Raw genomic sequence first — 13,922 nt, 5'->3', positions numbered from 1 at the left:
TTTTGACGTGGAGTCTCACTCTGTCACCCAGGCTGGAGTGCAGTGGCACACTGTCGGCTCACTGCAACTCGGCCGTCCGGGTTCAAGCAATTCTCTTGCCTCAGCCTCCCAAATAGCTGGGATTACAGATGTGCATGACCATGTCCAGCCAATTTTTGTATTTTTAGTAGAGACTAAACTTTCTGGTTTGTTAAAGCCTTGACAAAGAAGTTTTTTATCCGCTTTAATTTAGAAGGTATAATTTAGTATCTTTTAAGGGTGAAACATAATACTTTTGAGTTAGACTATTCACAATCTGTTAAGATAAATAATATTAAAGTTGTAATTTTCTATCAAAAAAATTAACCTAGAAAGGAGAAGGTAGATTATAAATTCAAAGAAAAAGAGTACTAAAAGTTTTAAATTTGTAGTTAAGAACTAGAAAGAATTCTTAACCATAATTATAGTTTTCTTGAAATGTCAACATGTCAAACATCAAAATGGAATGCTTCTGGCTAGATGATTCTGTCTGGCATTTAAGGAAATGGAAAACAAGAAAATGGTTAGGTCAGATTTCTGCTAAATTAAACTACTGAATGCACTTAAGAAGGTAAAAAAGTTATTGAGGATCACAAGAGCTGAACAAAGATGTATTGCTGACTTGAAGACAAAAGCCAAAAAACTAATACTCTCTTTTTGGTGCTCCCTAAGCCCAGAAACATACATCATGAAATCTGATAGGCACAATGGCAGAAGGGTACATTTTAAAATGTGTAAATACAAAATACACAAGTATTGGATATTGAATAATTGGTTTTGTAACTAAATAACAAGGTAATACAGAGTCATGGCAGGAGGGTACATTTTAAAACATCTAAATACAAAATATACAAGTATTGGATACAGAATAATTGGCTTTGTACCTACATGACAAGGTAATACATAGCCATATTTCTGAGTGAACAGGGAAATTTTCAAAAGCTATTGCCCAACAGGAAATAATAAATTTCACATTTCAGAATCATAAACTGGCTGGACATGGTGGCTCACACCTGTAGTCCCAGCACTTTGGGAGGTCAAGGTGGGAGGATCGCTTCAGCCCAGGAGTTTGAGACCAGCCTGGGCAACAGAGTGAGACCCATCTCAATTAAAAAAGAAAAAACAACATATATCTGTATATGTATTTCTTAAAAAGTATCACAAATCAATTGCTTTGTAAAATCAATATATAAGATCAAAATCACTTTACTTATTATTTGTGGAACTGTTCATATCAGAATAACAGTTTTCAGTTTTTAGAATCAAGGATCCTACCCCCCTTATTTTTGAGACAGAGTCTTACTCTGTCACTCAGACTGGGGTACAGTGGTGTGATCATAGCTCACTGCAGCCTTGACCTCCCAGGCTCAAGTGATCCTCCCACCTCAGCCTTCCAAGCAGCTGGGACCACAGGTGTGCGCAACTACATCTGGCTAATTTTTAATTTTTTTATAGAGCCAGGGTCTCCTTATGTTGTTCAGGCTCAAAGGTTACCTTTTGGATACCAGATTTAATGTTCTGATTAGCTGAAGCCCATGATTGTTATCTCAGCTTATTGCCTTTGTACAAACCCTTACTACAGAGAGGACTGTATGCAATGCTGGGTTTCATTAAGGCACAAAGGTCTTTGGTAAATCTTTAAGTTAGTTTTTGTTGAATTAACAGAAAGAAGATTGCCAAAAAGTATCTGTTAAAGCTTCCTGGTTGACCTGTCAAAAAGTGCTGCTTAGGTATAAGCATTACCCTGGAGGTACCAAGACTCCATAGCAATACTGTACAATAGAACTATCTGTGATGAAGGAAATGTTCTAAACCTGTGCTGTCCAATACAGTAGCTATCAGCCACATGTGGTATTGAGCATTTGAAAGGTGGCTAGTGCAATGGAGCAACCAAATTTTAATTTAATATTAATTTATTAAAATTGAAATGTAAGTAGTTACATATGGCTATTTACTACTGTACTAGATAGTACAGCTCTATACAGTACCAGAAAATGGCATTTTTATACAAACCTTTCCTAGTTATGCACAGTTCAGGGATACAAGAGACCAATCAATAAGTCAGAGAATACTTTTGCAATTTGTAAAATTAATAAAGGCTAGGCACAGTGGCTTATGCCAGTAATCTCAGCACTTTGGGGGGCCAAGGTAGGCGGATCACTTGAGGTCAGGAGTACAAGACCAGCCTGGCCAACACAGTGAAATCCCGTCTCTGCTAAAAATACAAAAATTAGCTGGGTGTGGTGTTGGGCACCTGTATCCCCAGCTACTTGGGAGGCTGAGGCAGGAGAATCACTTGAACCTGGGAGACGGAGGTTTCAGTGAGCCGAGATTGCACCACTGCACTCCATCCTGGGCAACGGAGTGAGACTCTGTCACAAAAAAAAATTAAGAAAGAAAAATTGTAGAAAGTTACTAGAAAGCTCCCTCGCTTTCTGTATATATAAGAAATAAATGATTGTAATCCCTTAATGGAATTACGTGGACTCAACTCACCATTTCTTAAATGGACTGCAATAAACTTACCCAAATATAGAGTATTGCTTCTATTTGTATAGAATTTCTTCAACATACTTTACTGTGAGGAATTTGCTTTCTAGGGTATAAATAATTGAAGAAGCAATGGGGATGACTTCAGAATACATTTCCTCCTGAGTCTCTTCTCTGGATAGACATGCTTGGATACACACAGTTACCATTTTCCTCAGTACCTCCTTAAGTAGGTGACATCCAGCGTTAGAGTACAGGTGTGCCCACTTAAGAGCCCCAGACCACAGAGCACAGATTTTCCACACAGCCTGGAGATCATGTAGCCTGCCTCATGTATCCTAATATTCAGTTTGAGAAAATATGATACTCATATTCAGTTCTGTGCTTAGAACTATGTAGTTTATTTAAGTATTGTTATCCAGAGGATTCTTTTTTTTAACTGAAGTATTTATAATTCCAGAGCTTAGTATGAATTAGGAAGAAAAAACATGACACATGAAATGTGTAGTAACCAAAATGGGGAAAATATATTTTCCCCATCATGACTAAATTACCAAAGTAATTTTCTTTTCTTTTTTTTTTTTTTTGAGACAGGGTCTTACTTTGTCACCCAGGCTGAAGTGCAGTGGCACAATCCTGGCACAGTCTTGGCTCCCTGTAACCTCCGCCTCCCAGGCTCAAGCAATCCTTTTGTCTCAGGTCCCCAAGTAGCTGGGATTACAGGCACGTGGGCCTCCACACCCATTTCATTTTTGTATATTTTGTAGAGATGGAGTTTCACCATGTTGCCAAGGCTGGTCTTGAACTCCTGAGTTCAAGCACTTTGCCCGCCTTGATCTCCAAAAGTACTGGGATTACAGGTGTGAGTCACTGTGCTTGATCACAAAGGTAACTTTCTATTGCTTTCTGTGAACCCCCTTTTAATCACTTCCAAAGGAGTCATTACACATTAAACAGTCACCCACCATTGAGGAGGTTAAGAATAGTGTCTGGATAGATGAGGGCCTAGTTGTATGAAAATAAAGTGTGTAGTAGACTCTGAAAGCCAAAGAAGTTGAAATCTCTGTTCTAGAAGTTCATTGAAGAGGCAGAATGAGAATTAGTTCTTTGAGGATGGTAGGTGTAACATGTTTTAACAAGGTGGCTGAACTACTCAAAAGAACACAGCCTTACTAGAAGTTGAACACATTCACTAATAATCCTGCTGATGTTCCTAGTTCTAGGTTGTTTGATGGGTCTTAAAACTTTAAATAGCCCTGCAAAGGGATGTGGTAAATCCGCATGACCCCTCTCTGCTGTGACAGCTTGGTCCTGTCCAAATACATCTTAGTCACCACTTTGGCTATTTTAGGCCCATGTCTGATTTTGCGGCCCTGGGAGAAGTACAACATGTGTTTCTTGTTATGGGGCAAGCCAAGGCCCTCTGGTGAAATGTGTGTACTTGGGCAATGAAAGGTTCAACCCCATACAGTGTAATGTCACATGAGGCCAAAGAAGCATTAGGTTTAGAAGGACTTTTTAGAAGAGTTGAGAACAAAGTATAATAATAGTTTCTTTGGGGAGGAAACTAACTTCACAAACAGTTGACCAAATTTCACTCTGAATAATAAAAGAGTTTTTTATTTGCAGGCTACACAGCTTTAGGTGGATGTCAAGGCAAAAAGAATAAAAGTCTTGGAAACTTCTTTGGGTATCATCTCAATAATGGCTTATCATTAATAAGTATTTTGGCCAAGGATTTTTAAAGCAAATGGAGAGGGGCCAGTTTGAAACTTTGACTGCAAAATCAAAGAGGAGAAAGGCTAAAATGGGAATAATCATCACCAACAAAGATATGTTAGTATCTCCCTTGTTCTATAGAAGCACTGTTGAATAGAACCTTCTGTAATGATGGAAATGTCCTACATCTGTGCTGTCCAATATAGTAGCGACTAGCCAAATGTGGTTATTGAGCACTTGAAATGTGCTAGTGTGACTAGGAAACTGACCTTTTAATTTTATTTAGTTTTAATTAATTCACATTTAAATAGCTGCATGTGGCTAGTGGGTACCATGTTAAAAGTTTCAGCTCTATAGGATAATATTGTGGCCTAATAGTTTACTCACAATTCATATAAATGTTTTTATAAGTTTGGAGTTATACATAACAATTTACTAACTTCAGGGGTTGAATAATAAATTAATAGTATTATTAGAATTTATAACATATCTGAAAATACTTAAGAAGAAGTTTTATAGTTGGCAGGAGTCATGTGACTAAGGAAGACTACTATCCAATCAATGACTTAGAGAACAGTTAACATTTTTCAGTATCAAAAGTAAGGCAAACATAAATTAATTTTAAGAAGTGAGAATACTCAATTTTCCTTTGTTACTCTGGGGAATTAGATGGGGGACGCTCTCTCATAGCATTTACTCTCTGGGCTGAAAAGACTCCATTGTTTTATGTTTGGTCTTTTTCAGAACCTTTTAAAGTCAAATGGACTTCCCATATGTGGTGATTACCAGTTTTTTTTTCTTTTTTTTTTTTTTGGTGAGGCGGAGGATAGGGAGAGTGGTAAGAGGGAGAAAGACACCTAGGAAGAATATAGAAGGTGAGAAAAGTGATCTGAGCTGAAAATATTTTCTAGTAGATCAAGGTACTGAAAGATTTTATTTACTGCTTTCTGATAGTTGTTCAATCCTAGTTCCAATTCTAATTCAAAGTTACTTCCATTGAACTAAACACACATTTGTCAAAATATTTAAGTCTGAAAAAACATGGTCTAGATTCATATTCAATAGTAATGTAATTATATCTCTGTTATAAATTTAAGACAAATCCAAAATATAACTATTTATTATAATTTATTGTTTAGACTCATACTGACATAGTACCTTAAATAACTTAAAAAGCCAAAATCTTATTGAAGTGATGATAATTTTTTAGAAATGAGAATTTAGCCATAACAAAAACAATGGCTAACATTAGTACGTATTTATGGGCACCAAAACAGAATAAAAATATTATCATTAACTATATCTGTTTGGCTTTTTTGCTGATTTGTTTAATTTACCTTTAGTTTCCTCCTTGCATTGAACTTCCTCAGCTGCTCTACTGTTTCTGGAAGATGAATCTTGTAGGCATAACGATCCCGTTCCTATGTAAGATGAAAGACAATGAACATATATAACCATTAAAAAAGTGCAGAAACTTCATCTAAAACAAATAATAAAGCTAAAATTCTTAAATATAAAACTTGGATTGAATTTTAGATTGCAGATTTTATTCCATGATACTGGTAAGCAATCTGAAATGAGAGACATTAAGGTTAAACTGATAGTAATAAAATAATATTTAATTTTCAGCAATAAAGGGCTGAAATAATAGGTCACATAAATTTCATATATATGGCTATGCGGCTAAAATAACAAATCGTAATGATTATAAAGGCACCGTTAATTTTCTTTTTTTTTTGAGACAAGGTTTCACTCTGTTGCCCGGGCTCGAGTGCAGTGGCACAATCATACCTCACTGCAGCCTCGAACTCCTGGGCTCAAAGTGATCCTCCCACCTTAGCCTCCTGAATAGTTGGGATATAAGTGCACCATGCCTGGCTAATTTTTTTTTTAAATAGAGAAGGAGTATTGCTATGTTGCCTAGGTTGGTCTCAAATTCCTGAGCTCAAGCCATCCTTCCGTCTTGGCCTCTCAGACTGCTGGGATTACAAGTATGAGCCACTGTGCCTGGCCCCAGCTTACCTTTGATATGATTGGTCAGGTAAAACAAGTATTTAAAAAATCAATTCCACAACGAATTCAGCATTCTATACTGTTATGGACTAAAGAAATTACAGACTCTTCTAACTAGGACAAACTTTTGTTTTTTTTTTTTTTGGAGACAGGGTCTTCCTCTGTTGCCCAGGCTGGAGTGTAGTGATCTGATCATAGCTCACTGCAAGCCAGGTGTGGTGGCTCCCCTGTAATCCCAGCACTTTAGGAAGCTGAGGCAGGAGGATCGTTGGAGCCTGGGAGGTTGAGGCTGTGGTAAGGTAGGATCGCGCCACTGCACTGCAGCTTGGGTGACAGTGTGAGACCCTGTCTCAAAAATAAATGAATCCCCCATTATTTATTTATATATTTTTAGAGACAAGGTCTCATTCTGTCACCCAGGCTGGAGTGCAGTGGTGAGATCCTGGCTCACCACAGCCTTGACCTCCCAGGCTCAGGCAATTCTTCCATTTCAGCCTCCCAAGTAGTTGGGACTATAGGCATGTGCCACCATGCCTGGCTAATTTTTATATTTTTTGTAGAGACAGGGTTTCACCATGTTGCCCAGGCTGGTCTTGAACTCCTGGACTCAAGCGGGGTCCTCCCACCTTGGCTTCCCAAAGTGCTGGGATTGCAGGTGTGAGCCACCGTGCCTGGCCCATCATGTATATTTTAAACCTCTTCTTACTCTTCTCCCCACTTCGGTCCTACTCTAATTTGCCAATGTATCGTGGGGATTCATATGCTATAAGTACTCATTAATTTCATAAATATTTTGAGAGCTGATTATATGCCATGTATTGTCCTATGCATTTGGCATACACAAGTAAAACCAACGAAGATTCCAGCCCTCATGTAAATCATATTCTAGGGCAACAAGATGAGAAAACACAAAAAAGGTAAATTATAGAGTTATGTCAAAAGTACTATGGAATAAGGCAAAAAAGCAAATCAGGGTAAGAGGGATCGGGTACACTGAAATTTAAAACAGGGTGAGTATGGTGGCTAATGCCTGTAATCCCAGCACTTTGGGATGCTGTCGTGGGAGGATCATTTGAGGCCAGGAGTTCAAGATCTAGTGAGCACCTGTCCCAGCTACTCGGGAGGCAGAGGTTTGCTTCAACCCATGAGGTTAGGGCTGCAGTGAGCCACAACTGCCACTGCACTCCAGCCTGGGCAACAGAGCATGACCCCATCTCTAAAAACAAAAACAAAAACAAAATTGGGTGGTCAGAGTAGGCCCAATTGAGGAAGTGACATTTAGAAGAGGCAAGGGAGTGGTCTAGGCAGAGAAAATAACCAATGCAAAGGCCCAAGGGAGAGAGTATGTCTGGAATTTTCAAGAAGTAGCCAGGAGACCAATGTGTGTGAAGTGATGTGAGGGGCTCAAGGAGAATAGTGGATGAGATCAGAGAGATGATAAGGCTGGGGTAGGTCATGCGAGCTTTTGGCTTTTATTCTGAGTAGGAGAGGAAGCCAGTGGAGAGTCTTGAGCTAGAGTGACATGCTCTGACTTTATTTTTACAGATTCTGGTATTACATAAGGAGTTTTGCTATATGGATATATTGCATAATAGTGAGGTTTGGGCTTCTGTACCCATCACCCAAATAGTGAACACTGTATTCAATAGGTGATTTTAATTTTTTTCCCTCTCTTTTATTCAAGATAGTACAAGATGTCCAAGTCAGAGCAATTAGGAAACTAATAGGCAAATTTTCAACCTTCAACTTTAAAAAAACATTAGTGGTTGTGCTGAGAATAGACTGGAAGATGAGGGTTAAAAAAAAGTGGGAAGACTAGTTAGGAGGCTTTTGTAGTAATCCAGGTGAAAGATGATGGTGGATGAAACCAGTTGGAAATAATAAAAAGGGTGAAAGAGAGAGAGAGAGACTCTGAATATATGTGCTTTTGTTTTCTCTAAAAAGCTTTACTGAGGTATAATTACATACAATAAACTGTACATAAAACCATTACCATGATCAAGATAATGAACACATCTATCATGCTCAAAGGCAACTTCATATCCTTTTGTAGACCCCAACCGCATCCCCAGTCAGCCACTGATCTACTTCCTATCACTTAGTTTGCATTTTCTAGAATTTTATATAAATTGAATCATATAGTATGTACTCATTATTGTCCAGCTTCTTTCACATACCATAATGATTTTGAATCTTTTCACATTGTTGCACGTATCACTAGTTAATTCCTTTTTAATGCTGAGTGGTATTCCATTGTATACATGTACCATAATTTGTTTATCCTTTCACCTGCTGATGGACCGAGTGGTTTCCATTTTTTGGCTACTACACATAAAGTTGCTGTGAACATTAATATCTTTGTATGAAGATGTGTTTAATTTTTCTTAGGTAAATACTAAGGAGTAGAATGGCTGGGCTATATGATAGGAGTAGGTTTAACTTTTAAGAAACTGCCAAACTGTTTTCCAAAGTGGTTGTATCATTTCACATTCCTACTAACAGTGTATGAGTTCCTGTTGTTCTATATTCTTGCCAATACTTGGTATGGTCAGTCTTTTTGATTTTAGCCACTCTAATACATGTGTACAGGTATCTTATTGTGGTATTAATTTGCATTTCCCTAATGACTAATGATAAACATCTTTGCCTGTGCTTATTTGCCATCTATATATCTTCTTAGTTGAAGTGTCTTTTCAAATCTTTTCTCATTTTGAATTGGTTTGTATGCTGTCATTATTGAGTTTGAGAATTCTTTACATATTGCAAATATGTGCCTTATCAGATATATTCTTTGCAAATGTTTACTCCCAGTTTGTGGCTTCTTTCTTCATTCTCTTAACAGTGTCTTTCAAAGAACAGAAGTTCTCAATTCTGCAGATAGAGAAAACATTTTTCTGACAGACTGGATGTGAGGTGTGAGAGAAAGAGGAGTAAAGGACAACACTAGGGTTTTCAGTGTAAGCACCAACTGAAATGGGGAAGACTGGGACAGGCAGCCTGAAGGATGCATGTCAGGCCTGGATTCTACAGCAACAGATAGGCCCTGGAGCTTATTTTTAAAAACATTCCCTATTCGACAGAACAAACACTTTTCCTCAAAGTCTAGTGTTTTAGTCAGAGTTTTAACAAGGAAATTGATGATTCAAAGGTGAAATATCGAGATAGATAGAATATGCATATTTCACCTTATGGGTCTGCTAATTACACTAAAAACTCTGGATACGATATATAAAGCAATGAACAGAAGACTCTGAAAAGTGGAGAAAAGAAAGTAGGGATCCCAGGACTTGGGGTATTGCTGGATTTTTTTTTTTTTCCTAACATAGTTCGGCTGGGTGTGAGACCAGCCTGTGACCTGGAAACTCCAAGAACTAGGAGTGTAGACAAAATAAGCCCCTGCAAAAGGCCACTTTCTTTAGCCAAAGGAATGAGCAGATGTCCCTGCAGGATAGACCCTTTCTGTGTCTTTGTGTTATATTAGTAACACTTGACAAATCAATTTTATAGCCTGGCTATGTCATTTTCTTTCCAACAGATTGGGAAGTTTATTACATATCTGACTGTGAACTCTATTTCCAGTGAACACCTTTCCTGCTCACTATTCACTAAGGTGATGTGGAAAGAGAGGTAAGGAGAGAGTCAAAATGTATATATTTTTAAAAATAAAATTATGCTTCAATTATGATATCGATTATTTTCTAAGCTAGTAAAATCGCAAGATTAAAAAAAGTCTGTTAAGGTATCTCTTGTCTTTTTTTTTTTTTTTTTTTTTTTTTTTTTTTTTTTTTTAAGACAGAGACTCACTGTTGTCACCCATGCTGGAGTGCAGTGGTATGATCTTGGCTCACTGCAACCTTTGCCTTCCTGGTTCAAGCTATTCTTGGGCCTCAGCCTCCTGAGTAGCTGAGATTACAGGTGTGGGCTATCACACTCAGCTAATTTTTGTATTTTTAGTAGAGATGGGGTTTTACCATGTTGGCCAGGCTGTTTTATCTGGATTAAATAGTACCTCCTGACACTAATGATAATGTAATATTAATTTAGAGATTCATATTTAAATTTCAGCCATTCTAAAATAATACCTCTTACATCCACAGTAATGATTTACAAATACACACAGACAAGTATTGTAATATAACATAAGCCTGCTCTTACAGCTAGATAACATTCTAATTAAGTTTTTCCATATTCAGATGACACATAAGCAGTGAAGTTAAACTGTTGTTTAGACATGGCATGTGATACTCAGCTTAAAGAGCCATATTAAACTTTTCATTTAAGTTACTAACATTTTTTGTCTTCCTCGTGCTAAAAATTTATTATGTATTAAGCTCAGATTACTTAGAACAAGAACTATAATCACTGGCAGGAACAAAGGTTTCCAAAAATAAATATGTTATTAGCCAAGATAAGCTTTGAAAGCCACTGTAGGTAGGCACTGTATAATGTTAAACTATCTTCTAAGAGATCTGAAAAATGACTAAAATGGCTGCCATTTTCATTGTTATTTGGCATTTAAACTATCTTCGAATGAACAAAAGATCCCGTTATGGAGAAAGTGAGAAAAGTAAAGGAGAAATAGGAATTCCCTCTAAACTGTTCATTATATATCTAGGAGGGCAAAAAAACAAACCAAACCAAAACAAAACCACGAAGACAGTATCTAAAAATTGTTCACCTACTCTTTTCTGGGGGAAATCAGGAATAACTAGTGCTGAGTATCAGAATGCATATTTGAGAAGTAGCAGTCCTCCCACCTCCGGCTCCTCAGTAGCTGGAACTACAGGTGTGCACCACCAAACTTGGCTAATATTTTATTTTTATTTTTTTTGTAGAGACAGGATCTCCCTATGTTGCCCAGGCTGAGAAGTAATATTCTTAAGGAGAATCAAGATCCACTGAAATCTCAAAATTGTTCTGTAATACTATCCCATGTCATCACCCTAAGATACATTATTCATCTGCGTTTACGTTTTTATGTATTTTATTGTTGTACGTAATCTGGGGAAGTAGCATGTTATAATACAATGAACATGCATTCACTGATTAAATCATCAATATTTATTGAGCACCTACTGCATGCCAGACACATTCTAGGTGCTTAGACAGAAGTGAACCAAGAGTCAAGAGCCAAAAATTCCTACACTTACGCTGCTTATTTTATGAGGTAGACAGACAATAAACATATAAGTAACATACAGGTATGTCTTAGGGTGACAGATGCTATGGAGAAAAATAATGCAGGAGAAGGGGAATAGGGAATCCTGGTAGCATTCCTTCCCTCACATTTTAAATAGGGTGGTCAGGGAAGGTCTTACTAAGATGCTGATACCTAAGCAAAAACCTGAAGATGGTGAGGGAACAAGCCAGGATATCCCAGGGAAGAGTATTCTAGGAAAGGGTCATACAAAGGAGCTGAGGTGAAATGTGCCTCCAGTCTGAATCACAGCAAGGAGGCTGATATGATGGGAAAGGAGTAGGAAGGGAGAGCAGGAAGGAAGGGGTAACAAGAGCCAACTATCAGGAAACCTAACTGTATAGAGAATTAAGAAAGCATACCTAGGGGGAGAGGCCTGGATTCAACAGTCATTGTACATATAGCATTCAAAGCCATCAAAACTAGATGAGCTCTCCAAGGGCCAGGAGTGTACATAGATGTGATATTGTAAAATGTATATTTGGTCTACAAAATCCTTAGAATGGTGTAATGTATATCTTTTTGTATGCTAATGATTGGCTGATGACTGGCAGCCCCTAGGCAGTTTCAGGATGAGGGCTGGTCACAGGAAAGACCAAGGAGGGATGAGAGGGTTGGGACTTTTGGCTCCACCCCCAACCTCCAGGGAGGGGAGAGGGGCTAAAGGTTGAGTTGATCACCAATGGCCAATGGTAATGAAACCTTCTTAGAAACCCAAAAGGATAGGGTTCAGGTTTTCCAGATAGCTGTACTCGTGGCGGTCCCTTGAGGGTGGTGAATCTACACAGGGCATGGAAGCTCACCACTCCATCCTATACCTCCATCAATGCATCTCTTCATCTGTATCCTCTGTAATTTTCCATATAACACACTGGTAAAAGTAAGTGTTTCCCTGACCTCTGTGAGCTAATCTAACAAATTAATTGAACCCAAAGAGAGAGTATAGGATCTCTGATTTGTAGCCAGTCAGTTTGACGTTCTAGCGGCCTGGACTTGTGACTGGTATCTGACAGGGTGGGAAGGGGAGGCCTTGGGGACTGAGCCCTCAACCTATGAGATGTGATGCTTTAGTGTCAGAATTGAATTAGATAATACGCAGCAGCAGAGTTGATTACTTGCTTCTTAATGGGAGGGAACCCCCACACATTTGGTGAAAGAAGCATTGTGTGTTGATTGTCGTTGCTGTGTGGTGCGAGAGCAGAGGAAAACAGTTCTGAGTTTTTCCATCCTCAGTGTCAGTGAAGTAGGGTTTGCTAGAATGGCCCTGGTTCACAGAAATATGTGGTTTGGGAAGAGAAAGAATGAAAGGGTGGGAGATGAGGAACCTTTGATTCCTGGGTAGGCTATGTGGTCTCCCATGGTTTGGGGCTGCAACTGTGCTGCAATCAATTACTAAAGGTAAAAGTTACCAGTAGAATTCAGAGATGGATCCAACTCAGGGAGTTGGTTCACTGGATGCATAAGGATATGCAAACTAGTAAGAAAAAGGCAAAATATTCAATCCCTTAGTGGTGGTTGTCTGTAATAGCTGAATGAAATGAAATGAGTGCTGGGTCAGGCCATGATGCTAGGCCAGATTTCAGTCTGTCTGAGTCTAGGCCACTAGCCTCCAAGCTGACCCCCAAAGGAAAAATTATACATGGATGACAGTATCTCTATGACCTGTGATTACCACGAAGGTAGTTGATGTGAGGGAAGGGCAAAACCAAGAAACTATTGAAACCAGGGAGTAGAGTGTGAAGAAATTATCTCATTTCATAGATTGGTATCATCACTTTACTGAAAATCCTTTACTAAAATAGAGTGCAAGAGTTACTCATCTAGGGCAGTTTATTTGGTTTGAAATGCTGCAGAGTGGACCGGCATGTTTGAATTGATGCAGGACCCACAGCTCACTACTGAACAATCATAATGGGTACAATGTGATCCAGACACACAGGAAGTTATTCCCAAGGGAACGGTCAGCCTAGTGAATGGAATAAAAGCCACTCTAAGGTCTGTTTAACACTGAAAAGGTAGAGACTATCCAACTCTACCTATAAATGCCAAGTGGAGTACCCCAGGTGAAGCCACTTATTTGGTTTCTATGCAGGCCATGTGGGACTGGCTTTATGATGATTGGGATATTCACTCATTGAATACATCCATTACGCTGGTCGAAGTAAATGCTATGGCTAAGGGGGCCCCTTTTGTATGGGCACCAATGAAAACATGAGCATAATGAAGAAGAGACTGGGGAAAGGCAGAGGGGAGAGTCACAGGACTCATCCCAGGAAGGTGGAAAGTTTAAATGATTATTAAGAAATAAGGTGAATGAATAAAACATTGATTGGGTGAAACTAAGAAAAAGAAGAAGCCAGGCACGGTGGCTCACACCTGTAATCCCAGCACTTTGAGAGGCTGAGATGGGTGGATTGCCTGAGGTCAGGAGTTTGACACCAGCTTGGCCAACATGGTGAAACCCATCTCTACTAAAAATACAAAA

The 13,922-nt window shown here is 38.6% G+C and overlaps 1 protein-coding gene across 1 annotated transcript in view; it reads right to left on the bottom strand.

The window, feature by feature from the left end:
• LOC108298551 (peripheral plasma membrane protein CASK) overlaps positions 1-13,922 on the bottom strand; it is a 55,736-nt gene that overhangs the window by 16,587 nt on the left and 25,227 nt on the right. The window contains exon 4 of the mRNA XM_017521223.2: positions 5,565-5,648. Within this exon, the coding sequence (XP_017376712.1) occupies positions 5,565-5,648 (84 nt within the window). The remainder of the gene's footprint in view (positions 1-5,564; positions 5,649-13,922) is intronic.

The sequence above is a fragment of the Cebus imitator genome, unplaced genomic scaffold (assembly GCF_001604975.1).
Source record: "Cebus imitator isolate Cc_AM_T3 unplaced genomic scaffold, Cebus_imitator-1.0 Scaffold993, whole genome shotgun sequence".
NCBI classification, from domain to species: Eukaryota; Metazoa; Chordata; class Mammalia; order Primates; family Cebidae; genus Cebus; species Cebus imitator.
Note: the sequence above shows the minus strand (reverse complement) of the source record. Positions and strands in the feature narration are given on the sequence as shown.